Raw genomic sequence first — 15,491 nt, 5'->3', positions numbered from 1 at the left:
GTAGAGAATTGCTCAGTGGTGAAAATGTTGGACCTAATGGGCAACTAGTAATTTGCCAAGAAAAAAGTTAAGAGTTATTTATTTATTGCTTTATTTCTAATTCCAGAGAAAAAAAAGTGAATTATTCTTGCCCACCAAAATGAAGATAATGACAGCACGTATTATTCTCAAGCGACAGATTCCTGCCAGATTTGGTGAAATGCACAATTTCGTTGAATTAAATTTGTGAAATTTTCCGATCTTTTCGAAAAAAATATTTTGAAAATTTTTAAATCAAGACTAACATTTCAAAAGGGCGTAATATTCAATGTTTGGCCCTTTTAAAATGTTAGTCTTGATTTAAAAAAATTCAAAATATTTTTTTACGAATGTTTCATATTTTAACATTGAATGTTTTGGTGAGATTTAGAAAACTTCAATTTTCGTGTTTCTTTTTCTTTAAGCCGCTGTATCTCAGCAACCAGAGGTCCAATCTTCAATGTCTCTTAGACAATTTTACAGCAAATTTTCTGAAATTTTCAAAAAAAAATATTTTTAGAGATGGTCACTCATGGTCACTATTTTTAAAAATTGAAAAACTGCAAATATTTCGCTAAAATCAAACTTTCTGTGGCTATATCTTGAAAACGGAGCCCTCTATCAAAAAATTTGTAAAGTACTTTTTGATTGCAAATTCAATTTTGCATTAAAAAATAATGTCAAACTTGTTTTTGCATGAAACTTCGATTTTTTCCAAAAATCACTATTTTTCAAAAATTCATAACTCGGCGGCAGATTTTTTGACCATGTTTCTCTATGGCTCAAAAGTTGCGGATTTTTGTCCCTTAAAACATATCAAAAAATCTCGAAAAACAAAAAATACGTATATTGGGAAATTGAGTTTTAGTGAAAAAAAAAGTTAAATAAAAAATGTGCAGTTTTTTCCGTGTACCTATTTTTTTCTCAAAAGTCCTCAACAATAGCTACAACATTGCCGAAGACACCAAATTGATCAGAAAATTCACTCAAAAGTTACTGTTGTTTGAATATTTACATACCATTTTTGTATGGACAGCAGCCAAAATTGTATGGAAACTTGTATGGATGAACCAATGACGCAAAATAGCTTATTTGGTCATAGGGAAGGCCCCCACAAAGTTTGAGTCAAATAAAAAAATACAAAAAATAAAAATGGTCGAAATCGGCCGATTTCTTAGAGAGTTGCTCATATTTTATTGTTGAAAAATTGCTTTAAAATGTTAATACAGATTTCAAATACAGATTTATGTCCCCTTGATACAGATATACAGATTTTTCGCTTCGCTTCGCAGATATACAGATTTTTGGCCCTCAAAAATACAGAATCAAATTTGGCAACCCTGCTTATGACTTATTGTTTGGATGCTGTCGAGACAACATCCTCTTTCAAATGTCTTTGTTTTTATTTTTTTTTAAATGTGAATAATAAATGCCAAATCATCAGCAAATGATTTATCAAACTGACACAATAAAATTACTGAATTTTCAGCAAAATAATTTGACATTTCTTTCGCTGAAATTTCAGTTGTTTTGACAACCAGTTTTCTGAAATTTCAGAAAACTATCTGTCAAAGTGACAAATGTCAGTTAACTGAGAATTTAGTAAAATCTAAATTAATGAATCTTTTACTGAAATTTCAGTTGATGAAAGTTCAGTAAAAATTTACGGAATTTCAACGAAAAAAAAATTGGTGTGTAGTTTTCCATTTCTTTATGACTTGATGGCTGTATTATAGGAGGAATTTGCAATAAAAAAGTCGGATGTATTGGACAAAGAATTTTGAGTACGGACCATCTTTTCGCAAAGGACAAAATATATTTTTTCTTAACACCAAAACTCTATTAGGCTATATAACGGTGCTGAAAAAATCGAGTTTTGCAACGAGTTGCAATTCCAAAAAATAATTTTGGACAGGATTTTTCAAAAAAATCAAGAATTTCTGTTGAATCTCGATGCACAGTACTGCAAAAGGGCTTTTTTTGTCAGAACTAAGATTTTTCTTAAACAAAGGCCGTTGCAAATGTTTTTCGAAGTTTACTCTGGTCTTTACATTTGCAACGGCCTAATGAATTGTTAAATAAAAATAATGATGGAGTCTTTGCTAGATATTGTTTTCTCTTTGTTTTGTCCCTTTTCATTAACTTTTTTGTCACCCAAAAATTATCAATGAATTTCGAAAATTTAAAAAAATACTGATTGTTAAAAAACTGATAATTGTTTTTAACGGAGGTTGTTTTACATCAACTTTGTTGAAGACACCAAACCGATCAAAACTCAAAATGGTTGCTTTGGCGATATGAAAGACCCCTCCCCCCCTTAATGCGTAACGTAATGAAAGATCACCCCTTTTATACAAACATTCATATATTTTGAAGGATTTCGGATACAATTTTGACAGAACAATAAACAAAAACAGCAATATTTTTTATACAATTTTTCGCATAGTCTTTCATTTGTCTTTATTTTCACACACTTTGCTTGGCCGCATAGCGTTTGTTGTTGCACAATCAGTATTTTTCCCTCTTATCCTTCTTTGTATTAGTTTTATTGTTTCACTTTTCTGCAACACATCATTCTGGTTCGTTTCGTTAGTATGCTTTGCTTTTTTGTTTATTTGTTTGTTTCCCTTTCTCTATTGTTTATCAACACGACCGATTGATAGACAAACTTTTTTTTTCTTTTCTCTTGCTTTAGTTCGTTCGTTTGTGTTTCTTTCTCATCTCTCTCTCTGTTTCACTCTTTGCTTCCCAACGGAAACACGAATGGCTTTGTTTTATTTTTTTTTATATTGTGACTTTAAGTTTTTATTTATTTTTTTCTCCCTCTCAGTTTGTGTTCTACATATTGAGCGTTGACTGACGTTACTGTTTTTTTTCTTGTTTGCTATGTATTGGTTGGAACCGTGGAACAAGTTAGAGTGTGTCTTTTATTTAAATGTTCTGCTTTGTGTGTTTTGATTTCACTTACTATCAGTATTATAGTTTGCTTTGAGTTGATTAATGTTTCTCGCTTACCTTCTCTTTGACAGTTTGAAAATCACTCCGCAGCAAGCGTTGACTTTTTTGCGCTGCTTTTTTTTTGCGAGTGTGAGTGTTTGGCAGCGCCTGCTTACGTCTGTGCAGGTGTGATGATTCGCTCAATTTTCACTCGCTTTTTTAAGTTGAGTGTTTGTGTAATATATTAATGATAACGCTCTCTTTGACTTAATAAAAAAAACGAAGCAAGGATTTTTTAGAGGAAATGGGGAAAAAAGGGCAAGAAAGATCCTAAAAATGTTAACAAAATGTTAAGGAAACAAGGCCTACTTTGTGTTTGTTCTACGCGCAACCGAGTGTAAAATTGCGCAAATTTTAAATTTAAAGCTAGTAAAGATAACAATTGCTAAATAAGTTGGAAACAAACAATGGTAAGCTTGTTTAAATTAAATAACTCGCGTGCGAGTGAGTGTTTGAGTGTGATGCAGCGCTTTTTCTCCCTCTCTCTCTCTTTCAAATTAATCAATATGGCGGTACGTTGTTTTTTTTTGCTTTAACTTTATTACATACTTTTTAACTTTGTTCGTGCAGATAAATAGTTTTGCTTGTTTTCGATAATATCTTTTTGTCTTGTTGTTTGATTTAAAGGTTAAGTGAAGGATTACAGGAAAGAAGCTTAAGTAAATCGAATCAAATTTGTTGTTGTTTTTTTGTAACTTTTGTTCGCGCTCAACTTCTAATACTGATCTCTTTTTGTTGTTTTTTTTTCTCGCTTGCTTGGATTGGTGAGCTCGCGCGGGTGACGTTTCGCCACGAGGCTTTTGTTTACATTTCTCTCTTTTTTGGTGAGTGCGTTCAATGCGCGAACTTTTTAGCCGTCAAATGTTTTGAAAAAGTGTCAGGAAAAGTGATTCGTCCCAAGTTAAAACACGTTGTCGACATTTTTCGAAGTGGGGGGTTTTCACAAACACACAGATTTTTTTTTAAACAACACAAAACTTACTTGTGGTGGTGCTGGCGCTGGCGCTGCTTGCCGAGGTCCGCCCGGCGCAGAACCTCGGCGTACGAGAGGTCCAGCTTCTTGAGCTTGTGCAGATCGTGGCTCGCGGTCGAGGGCTTGAACTGGACCGGCGTGTCGTCGGCGAGGTCGGCGAACCGGTTGTGGTTGGCGGGTCGGACCGGGTTGGCCGCGACCGGGGAGCAGAACGAGGTGGACGCCGCCCCGCTTTGGCCACTGGCCGGGGTGCGGGGCTGCTGCTGCTGGGAGGAGGGCGTTGGCGAGTTGATGCTACGGTTGTAGATGGTCATCGAGGTGCCGTTCCACTCGGCGGTGGCCGTTCCGTTGGGGGAAGAGGTGCTGACCAGGTTGGAGGAGGAGGGCGTGGCCGGCGAGGCGGCGTTCGGATTCCACGGACGGTACAGGGTTCGGCCCTTCTTGCCGGAGCTGCCGCACCGCGGCGATGACGGAGTGTTGGACACCGGGGAGTCCGACCGGTCCATGTCGGGACCGGTTCCGCGGTTCCGACGGCGTCGGGACTTCTTCTTGTTGACTCCGACCGCCACCGTAAGGTAGTCCAGCGGCTGACGCTTGTACGGCGTCAGGATCCGGCCGTCCGGAAGTGCCGCAACGCCGACCGGAGGTTTGTTCTCCTGCTGCTGTTCGCCGTGCTTCTCGGCGTACTTGTTTTGCTTCTCGATCTTCTTCCGCTCCGACTTGGTGATGCACTCAGACATGGCAAACGACTGCTCGGACACCGCCGACGAGATGACGCTCTGCGTGTCGTCCCCAAACTCACTCGGTGGCTCCTCCGCAGCCGGCGTCACCGGAGGAACCTTCGGCGCTCCTCCCTTACCCCCATTCCCACCAACAACCGGATTCTGATCGTCCAACAGCGGCAACTGATCGCCCTCATCCCGATTATCCGCCGCCTTCTTCAATATCCCAAAGATCTCCCGGAACAACTCCCGGTGCGACGGGCTGAACCGGAACCGCGAATCAATCACCGTCTGGTCCTCGTAGATGCTGAACTTGCAGTCCTCCCCGTCCGCGATCGTGCACAAAAAGTTCCGCGGCCGCTCGTCCGTCTGCGTCGCCTTGTTGCTGATCTCGTCCGAGAACCCGGAGCTGGTCGTTTCCGCCTCGGAAAAGTCCGTCGGCGTGCGCAGCCCAATCTTCCGCCGCGTCGTGCCCCCGCCGTTGCTGCTCTGGTCGTCCTTCTTGCTGTTGCCGTCCTCGTCCGTAAACTTGGTGTTGAGCGAGCTGAAGTCGCCCGAGCCGAGCTCCTCGCCCGGCTGCTGCTGACCCGAGGACTGCTGAGCTTGGCCTTGCTGCGGCGGGGTCACTCCGGTCAAGGTGGTGGCCGTCGTCGTGCTCGCCTTGCGCATCAGCGAATTCCTCTGGACCTCCAGCAGTGCTTCATACTTTGCCACCAGCTCCCGATACGGATTGTTTGAACTAGTGCCCGATATATCCAGGGTATCTGGCTTAGGAGAAGAAGTCTGCGAACGATTAGGGGGGTGGGGGGTAGAGAGGGGGGAGATTAGTAACCGGTTCTTGTATTTGTGTGTGTGTTGGTTTTGAGGTTAGGATTGTGCATCTCGAAACTGTCAACTTTATCCGACATTCGTATCTGTCTAGTGCAAATCAATAACTGAAAGGCAGAGAAATGTCAAAACACTTTAAAAATTTTGACGAGGATTTGTTATCCAAGTAGCCCTTCATGTCAACTCTTATCTGTCATTCTTCTGTGAGCAAAAACACGAGGTTTTGTTGTGATTCCCCATCAAGTGCAATTGCAAAACATCATCTAAAAAAAACAAGGAAAAGGCGTCAGTTTTTCTCAGTGAAAAGGTAAACATTGGATCAAGTGCAGTTCTGATTGGTAACGGTATTGATCACGCAATAATTTCACCGAAAAAGCAAGAAGTTTCAGTGAAGTAACTTTCAGGTCACTCCAGTAAACGAAGATTCCATCAGCGTTATCCAAGTAGCCCTCCATTTCAACTCTCATCTGCCATTGTTCCCCACGAAGTAAACAAAGCACGCAAGAGGCGGCATTTGATTCTAGTTGCATAAAATTGAAACATTGAACTGTGATTCAAGACTGCGCCTTTTGTTTTCATTTGAAGTTTATTTGTGTGTAGGGAGCAAAATTTCTTCTCGGCGGAAAGGTAAACATTGAATCATGTGCAGTTCTGATTGGTCGGTGTTGATCACGCAAAAATGTCAGCGAAGAGGCAAGGAGAGGGTTGCGTGTCTTTCAAAACAGTTCAGTGAAGGAACTTTCAGGTCACTCCAGTAAACGACGATACAAGAGGCGTAATCCAAGTAGCCCTTCATTTCAACTCTCATTTTTCATTGTTCTCCACGAAGTAAACAAAGCACGCAAGAGGCGTCATTTAGTTCTCGTTGCATAAAATTGAAACTTTAAAAGAAATGTTTACAATTTTTTAGGCATGAAGGTTAGGATATATGACAACTGTGTGTGATCCAAGACTCCGTTATTTCTCACTTGAAGTTTTTTTTGTGTGCAGTGAGGAAAAGTACGTGGCTATTCCTCTAAAGTTCTTCTCAGTAAAAATGTAAATATTGAATCAAGAGCAGTTGTTCAGTGAAGGAACTTTCAGGTCACTCTAGTATACGAAGATTTCATCAGCATTATTCCGGTAGCCCTTCATTTTAACTCTCATCTGTCATTGTTCCCCAAGAAGTAAACAAAGCACGCAAGAGGCGTCATTTAGTTCTCGTTGCATAAAATTGAAAATTTAAAAGAAATGTTTGCAACTTTTCAGGCATGAGAGTTTGGATGTTTGACAACTTTGATCCAAGAATCCTCCGTTATTTTTCATTTGAAGTTTATTTGTGTGTAGTGAGCAAAAGTGCGTGGCTATTCCTCTAAAGTTCTTCTCAGTGAAAAGGTAAACATTGCATCATGTGCAGTTCTGATTGGTCACGATTTTGATCACGCAAAACAGTAACCGATAATGCAAGGAGAAGGAATCGTGTCTTCAAAAACAGTTTAGTGAAGGAGCTTTCAGGTCACTCCAGTAAATGAAGATTCCATCAGCGTTATCCAAGTTACTACATTTCAACTCTCATCTGTCATTTTTCTCCACGAAGTAAACAAAGCACGCAAGTAGTTCAAGACTCCACCTTCAGTTGTCATTTGAAGTTTATTTGTGTGTAGTGAGCAAAAGATCTTCTCAGCGGAAAGGTAAACAATGAATCAAGCGCAGTTCTGATTGGTCGGTATTAACCCCGCAATAATGTCACCGAAAAAGCAAGTGAAAGAATTTTCCGGTCACTCCATTTTGTTAAGAAACGTCATCTATAATCAAAGTAATCCCTCTCATCTGTCACTCTTCTCTAGGAAGTGAACAAGGCGAGCACGAGGCCATCAGAAACCATGAAAATCTGACGTTTAAATCTGTTTAGCGAGCCAAAACACGCGGTTTTTAGTGTACAGCGCATCTTAGTAAAAAAGGTAAACATTCAACCAAGCATGACTGAGCGCGTTTGCATGCAGAAGCAACGTCGCAAAAGCCGTGGAGAAGGAAAGGTGCCTATCAAAACCTGCCTGATGGAAATCTCAAAATATTCAATACCACTGAGCCTCCGTTCATTTGGCAAAGCACAATGCAATAACATTATTTGATCCAAGCGTAATCAAATTGAAACGTCAAATACTTGTTCAGGCTGTGAAGTGAAGCCAGATATTGTGGAATTCTACAGCATTTATGTTTCAAAATATCAGGCCGATATACATAGAAAGAAATGAATGACGAAATGATAGATGGTGGAAGTGGATTCATGAGAGAATTAAGAGCTGATTTGATTTTTGTTCCGTTCCAGGTACTTCAACATGAAGTCCGTTTTTGAAATGTCAGGAAAGTGATCAACTTGATAGTGAGTCGACTCACTATTGATTTAACGGCAAAATGAAGATTTTTTAATAGAAATTATTAAAAATTGAAAAATACAGTCAAAAAAGTGAAAAAATACGCTTGTCACTTTAAGGTTCGTGTCCTCGGAATTCTAACTAAATACGGTGGTTGGTGTCTCGGCTAAACCCCGTCTTTTTTGTTTTCAAAATGCACAATCCTTACCTCTTTTCAAGCTGTTCGCGCAAAATAAATATAGAAAGAAATAGCCCAGCGGGCTTCGACTTTGGATTAGTTTTCTATGATAAACAAAAGGTTAAGGAGGGGGATGCAGCTTTTGGTCTGTTTGTACAAAAAGGGCAGCAACTTCTACCGCAATCACGACTCGCATGGTTTGTGTAAATTAATTATATATTTAACTTTATACAATGTATACAATTCACAGGCTTCTGTTACAATTAGTCTAGAAACAGAGATATTAGTATAAACCACCGTTTTTTTTTGTCTAACTACAAACTAAAAACTAAAATACAACCAAAAAGGAGGGGGGGTCAAACGAATGTCTTTTTTGTATTGTTGTTTGTTCCCGTTTCCTCCTTCTGACATCTACCAGGTAAATCTGCAGAAAAAGCTACAGTAAAAATGACTCCAAAAGTAGTTTCATGCAAAACTACGTATCACATTCGATTTGATCTACCGCAAAAAAGGTTGTGTGCGTGTGTGAATCCAAAAATAAATAAGTTAGTAAGTACCGGAACACACGCACACAACAAAACACAGTTGTGTTATTTTTTTTGTTTTCTCGAGAGCTTGCGTAAAACCAAACAATACTTAAGTAAATTTTAAGGTTAGACATAACTTAAAAACAACCTTTGTTTATATTAACAACAACTTAAGTACAACTTCATTTGAACTTATAGGTTAGGAAATGCATCTTTCGCTTGACTTGATTTGTTTGTTTGTTTGGTTTTGTTTTGCTTTGCTAAAAATACCCCTACAACTACAACAACAGTGTTTGGCACGTGACAGCTCCCCACTCGCAGTAGTGGTTGTCGTGACGACGACGACCGGCGACGCCTACTGTGTGACGTTTCACAGGCTTCTTGTGTGGGTGTGGGTGATTGTTGTTTTGTTTTGGTTTGTATGTTCATGTTGGTAAAATGTACAAAGAGAAAGAAAAGGAATAAAGAGAGAGTTTCAAGAAGAAGAGGAAAAAGTTAAAAATAGAAAGTTTCCACCCTAGAAACAATAGTAAACAAAGTCCAAGAAGGTAAAAACTTGTAAAACAGGTGTGTCTTTGTGTTTTGTAGGTAAAAGAGCAACGACAACAGCAATATTTACATAAGGTTCAATTGGTCGTAGCTCGGCAAGCTGATCATGCGGTAGATCAGCAGGGCGGGCCACTGAAACAACTTGAGAATCCACTTGAGGATGGCAAACCGGCGCACGAGGGCGAGCCACAGTTCGAGCAATAGTTTGATCAGATTGACCGGCAACTCGTGCAGATATTTGGTCGAGTGTGCACAGATTGAACAATATGGGGGGGAGGCCGGCCGAGCCTACAATTGAGAGAGAGAAAAAAAAGAGAAAACAAAAAAAAAGAAGAAAAAACGATAAGGAAGAAAGTAAACGACACGACACAAACTAAACTAGGCGAGCACAACAGCACGCGCGCGAGAAAGGGAAAGAAAGAGAAGTTTGACAGAAACAAAACATTGAATTTTGACAGAAGAAAAACTAAGCCAGAACGTGTCACAAACAAATAGAGAGAAATTTTGAAGAGAATAAAAAAATGAAAATTAAAACGCGAGATGAGCGAAGGGCGTTTACGAACTGTGATAATTCAAAAACAAAAACAAAACAAGAAGAGGTCGATGAAACTGTCAGCCAAAATGAGAAAGAAGAGAAGAAAAAAATGCCGCACGTTTTAGTTGGCTTTGACAGATAGAAAGGCATGAAGGTGGGTAGAAGAAGAGTAGGCCAAAACCATGACGCTTGTTTTTTTTGTTGTTTTCTATTGGTTGTTTCGAGAGCGTGTTTTCGTGTGGGCGTGAGAAGAACAAACATGGATGAAGAGAAAAGAGGACGGGAAGAAGTTATGTTAGACAACTGTGCACGGTAGTTAAGTTGGTCAATTTGATCGCTTTTTGCTTAGTTTTTTTTAAATAGGTTTACAATGTCTAAATCTAATTTATTGAAAAAATAAATTTGCAAACTTAATTTAACAAAAATACGTAAATAATTTTGTAATTTGAAAAATAGTTTCAGTTCAATCCGGGTTTAAACCAAAAATAAGGGAAATTGAAGACAACAATTTCTCATTTTTAAATTGTACAAACAATATAAAAAAAACATTAAGAAAACTTCATTTGATTTGACCATCAAGATACAATTTCAGAGGTGTCAAGTCAACGGGGTTACAGAGATTCACTTTCAAATTGCGAATGAGCTGAAAGAAAAAACAGAAAACAAGAAAGTTTTAAGAAAATGATTTTTTTCAAGGATCATTAAGAATGATGCTTTTATAGAAGCACTCTTACAAAATTTCAGAAATTTGTAATACATATTTAAACAATTAAACTTGGAAGGCAATGAAAATGTTACATTGCACCAGAAAATTTTGAAATTACACATTTTCAGAGGTAAAATTACACATTATTATACACATTATTACTGTGTTAACAATGATTTGTCTGATCGATGTGGTGTTAACAACTGGTTTGTAACTTTTTAAGTTTGCACCCCGTTGGTTTGACAAAGTCAAACTACAAAGTGAGTAACTGTCACTTGTTACACGACCCTCAAGGCATATATATTATATAAGGTAAGGTGGGGTTTGCAGCTGTCAAAAAATAGTTAGCACGAAAAGTGAATTTTATAAGGCTTTTTTGTTTGACATTTTACAAATTTTCGGGCAAATTTTATGATATTAAAAAACATTTTGAGAATAAAAATATATTTTCAAAAAATATAATGCAACTAAATGCATTTTTTGGTCCAGTCCGGCAAAAAAAAACGTCTATATAATTCGTTTTTCGTACTTACTATGTTTTGACAGCTTGATAACAGCTTGTTACTTTTTCGTTTGATATTTTTTTATTTGTGGTCAAAGTCAACCTGAAAAGTGACGAACTGTCACTTTTCATACGGCGCTCACGCACACTATCAAAACAAACGTTTGTTAGTGTGTGTGAACTCCATGTAAAAAAGGTGTCAAACTAAAAAGTGACCCCTTTTGTTTGACAACAGTTGGTGTCAAACCATCGGGGTTTGAATGTACTGACTGTAACTGGAAATTTTCAACACTTTTTTTTATTCATAACTTTTTTTTATTAGGTCCTTTTAGGTACTGTGACCAGGTTGGGACCGAGGATCAAATTTTCAACACTAATCGTGTTTAAATTTAGTGAGAAATGAATTTAGTCATGAAAAAAAACTGATCATCGTTAATTTTTGACGTTTAAAAAAACCTTTAAATGCTCAATTGTAAATTTCCCCAAAAGAAAACAACGAATAGTTGTCTGCGAGCATTTTGGAATAACGAATTTGACTATGACTTTTGGCACACTTACCAAACGTGAAACTCAAGTTAGTATTGCTGTTTTTTTTTGCACCACAATATTCTTCTAATTGGTCGCAGTGGTATCAAGGTTCAACAAAAAAAAAGTACTGTTTTGATGTTTGCGGAGTGTGTCAAAAAGTGAGGTTATGCGCCACTGTATGCAAATGAAACAGGTAAACACTTATTGAGTTTTGGAGTAACTTTAGAATGGTCATGACTTTCGAATTATCGAATGAAACCTTGTTAAGTCCAGTGAAAGCCGGAGCAAAAGAGAGGAGTCAAACTGTGAAGGAGCTCATTTCAAGCAAAACAAAGTTAATGGACCAATATGGATTTGTAAACAAACATAGTTCATTTCATTGAAAAGTTTTGGACAAATTTCAATTCTTGATCGTTAGAGGGTTGATAGCAGATGAACGTCAAAAACAAAAACAAACCCAAATCGCGGGGCTCATGGTTTGAAAATGCGAGATCTACAGTTGAAATCTGGAGTATTCTTTTTTGCAAAGGTTCAATAGACCATTTTTTTGGTTTTTGGGTTTTTTGACATGACAGAACATTAAAAAAACTCTGGTTCTGTTTAAAAAGGGCATACACGAACTTTCAAAATCACTCAGTGTTCATCAAAACCAAGCTAATCTAGGACTCAATAAATGGGAAAAAGACAGATTTGCGTAACAAATACTCAGAATTCAAAGCAAGTTGTGTGAAATTAACTCAGATCTGAGGTTTACGTAAATATCATTACAAATTTGTTAGGGATTGATGAAAACTAAGTGATTTTAAAATTAGTGAGTAAGTGATTTTTTTTACGAAATCGGCACATATTTGATTTTGTTAAGCCAAGTGGCGGTTTTTGAAAAAAAATTAACCAGAGCCATATTTGGACCTAAAATAAAGCCTGCTTTGATTGAGGTTTTGCAGCGCGACTGTGTTTCAAATGTAGGCGGCGCCACTAGTGAGGTTTCGTGCCAAAAATCGTATGCCTTTTTGCTGGATTGAAGAACAAAATCGCTTATTTCTCATGATTCCCTGCATCAATCTTAATGAAACTGATTGCAAAAGACGAGAAAATTTTTTTGCTTTAGAATAATGAACATCAATTTTGGGGCGCGCAAAAATTTGTGAACTTTTTCTTTAAAAAACATGTTTTGGAACAAGAAAAAATGAGTTTCCCCGTATATATCAATGAAATAAACAGTTATATAGTTGATAACAGATGTGTTAACGTATATTCAACAATTTTTATTGATTTTTGACAGACGTTCTTGCCAAATACTCCAAATTACTATCTTTTTCTAAATTTACAGTTTTCTCATAGAAAAATCAAACAAATATTGGAAAGTTGTACACCAAATTGTTGGAAATAATTTTTCTCATCCGAATCCATAAGTTTTATAAAAATGTTGATTATGAAGGAAAAAACACATTTTTTCAAAAATTAATAGGTTTACAAATTTTGTTTATAGGTGGCAACATGTGTCTTTCAGCTTTGCTGCTTTCTTGCCAAACAGTCCAAATCACTATCTCTTTCTAAATTTACAGTTTTCTCATAGAATAATCCAACAAATCTTGAAAAGTTATACTCCAAAATGTTGGAAATATTTTTTTCTTATCCGGATCCGACATAAGTCGATTAAAAATATTGTTTATGTATGTAAAAACACATTTTTTTAAAAAAAAATCATAGGTTTACGCTACTTGTTTATAGATGGTGACGTGTGTCTTTTAGTGAGAGTGTCTGCAACATATAGTTAAATTTTCTATGAAGTTGCTGTGAAGATTACCATGGCACTTTGAAAATTTTGACTCCATGTTGCACGCACACACTCTCACTTTTAATTTCTCGAATGAAAACATAAAACAAAAAAAAAATGTTTGTAGAATTGCCCATGACACAAATTTTCGCACTCGATCAGGGTTGTGCATAAACAATATCTAGATTAATTTTTCAAAACAACCAATGCGCCATGAGTTTCCTATGTACATAGGACCTTTTGAAAAAGTTTGTTGCTTGTCTACCACCCCAAGATTCGATCATTTTCACGTTGTTTACAAACTCGGTTTACTTTTTAGTTTGACACCCCTTTTACACGCAGTTCACACACACTACCAAACGTTCATTTTGATACTGTGCGTAAACGCCGTGTGAAAAGTGACGTCCCGATAAAATCGGGAAAAAGGCGATTACGTCCACATCTCGAAACGCGGCTGGTTCCCAAGTTCTGACAAGACTTTTCTATTGAAAAAAAAAGTCCTGGTAATCGATTGGAGGCGGTTTCATCCTGGGTGGACCACGGGGAACCGAGATATGGCCGGATTTTCACCGGAACTTTTATTCCGACGATTTGAAAAAAAAAATCCCCTGTGGCAACACATCAACTAAAAATTTTGCTCTTGACAAGATATGACGTGTTAAGATCTCCCAAGATAAGACAGTACAGAATTGGTCACAGGAACCATGTTCCGGGACCCCGCTTGGAAGATTAATCAGGAAGTTTCCAGTAATTTTGGTTTGTTGCATATCAAACGTCATGTTTTCAACAGAGTAAAACAATGAATTCCGAACTACTGGGACCGGTTCCAGGTGCCCTGGGGGAAGAATTGGCCACTTTGGTTCAGTAAAAAGGGAAAATTGCATGTCAAACTTCACGATTTTTCAAAATCAATGTATAAGAAGCGTTTTCGAGACCAATTGAAGAATTTGAGAAGCTTTTGTTAAATCATTTTTTTTTTGTTTTGCAAACGCTTTTATGCATTGGTTTTGAAAACTCATGAAGTTTGACATGCATGTTGGCCTTGTTACTGGACCAAGGTGGCCAATTCTTCCCCTAGGGCACCTGGAATCGGTCCCAGTAGGTCAGAATTTTATTTCCAAAGAAATTATCTTTGGAGTGATAGAAATGACAGTTCTCCCATAAGGAAAAACATTGTAGAAAAAAGCAAAAACTGCTCGAATGGAAGTGCTCCATTCCAACGAAAATTTAATCGGACTTGAATGAATCCCTTTCAAATTGTACCTTTTCTAAATTGTTCATTTGCTGAGTTTTTGTTTTTTTTTTGTAAATCTTTGACAGATTTTGACTTTTGTTTTGTTCCCATTATCCCATAAGTGTTATTCGACCTTATGTTTAAAAATGACAAAACAAATCTGGAGTTTTTTTTTGAAAAGGTCCAATAAACCAAATTTCCAGTTTTTGCTTTTTGGGTGTTTTTAGAACCGCCTTGAGTCAGGGGTATTGAAAAACACCCAAAAAGCAAAAACTGAAAATTTGGTTTATTGGTCCTTTTCAAAAAAAAAAACTCCAGAAATAACAATGCATCATGCGCATCCAAGAGGGCTTTTGTTAATTTGATTTGGTTAACCGCGGTGGATTTTCTTGAAATAATTCGAACTGTCAAAAATCCACCAAAGCATCTACCGGTGGATACTTTTCTACCACAGATTTTTGTGCGATCAATGTGGTAGATGCTTTGGTGGATTTTTGACAGTTCGAATTATTTCAAGAAAATGCACCGCGGTTAACCAAATCAAATTAACAAAAGCCCTAAGGTCAACAATATACAAAAATCTAAAGTGTACAAAGTGATGGTTTAGATGTTTTGAATAATTCATATATTTTTTTTAATTATTTCTAAAGTTTCTCAAATTAGTTTGTTTTCCTACAATGTCTAATGCTATTTTGTACAATTTTCTACCAAGTGCCTAAAACATTACTCTTCAGTTGCCAAATCGTTTCGAATGAGTTTGTTAGTAGTAGTAGTGTGTCTAATGTGAAACAGTTCAAACTTAAAAAAGAAAGTAACTAAACTAAAACTAATTGCAGGGTTAATTTGAAAAAAAAAGAGAAAAAAAACCTTTCCACTTACAAAATGTGCTCTCAATCAGTGCCCAACAGAAACCTCTGGATTGCGGTAGATAGTGGTAGAAGCAGGTAGAAGCGCGTGTTCGGACCCCGGTGCGTGCTCTCAACTGTGTGCAGTGCGTTATCTAGGAATTGCCCCCTCCCGGCGTAACTTAAAACTACCACCAAGCGACTTTGTACAGGCTCAA

General features: G+C 37.6%; 1 protein-coding gene across 4 annotated transcripts in view; it reads right to left on the bottom strand.

Annotated features, from left to right (window-relative positions):
* Positions 1-3,951: 3,951 nt before the first annotated feature.
* The window catches only part of LOC120417691 (uncharacterized), a 204,817-nt gene continuing 193,277 nt past the window's right edge, over positions 3,952-15,491 (bottom strand). For all 4 annotated transcript variants that reach the window (XM_039579830.2, XM_039579831.2, XM_039579827.2 and 1 more), the window contains one exon: positions 3,952-5,493. In XM_039579830.2, coding sequence (XP_039435764.1) covers positions 3,994-5,493 — 1,500 coding nt within the window. In that variant the 3' untranslated portion in view covers positions 3,952-3,993. The remainder of the gene's footprint in view (positions 5,494-15,491) is intronic.

The sequence above is a fragment of the Culex pipiens genome, chromosome 1 (genome assembly GCF_016801865.2).
Source record: "Culex pipiens pallens isolate TS chromosome 1, TS_CPP_V2, whole genome shotgun sequence".
Classification (NCBI taxonomy): Eukaryota; Metazoa; Arthropoda; class Insecta; order Diptera; family Culicidae; genus Culex; species Culex pipiens.
The sequence above is the reverse complement of the archived record's forward strand: the minus strand, read 5'-3'. Positions and strand labels throughout refer to the sequence as shown.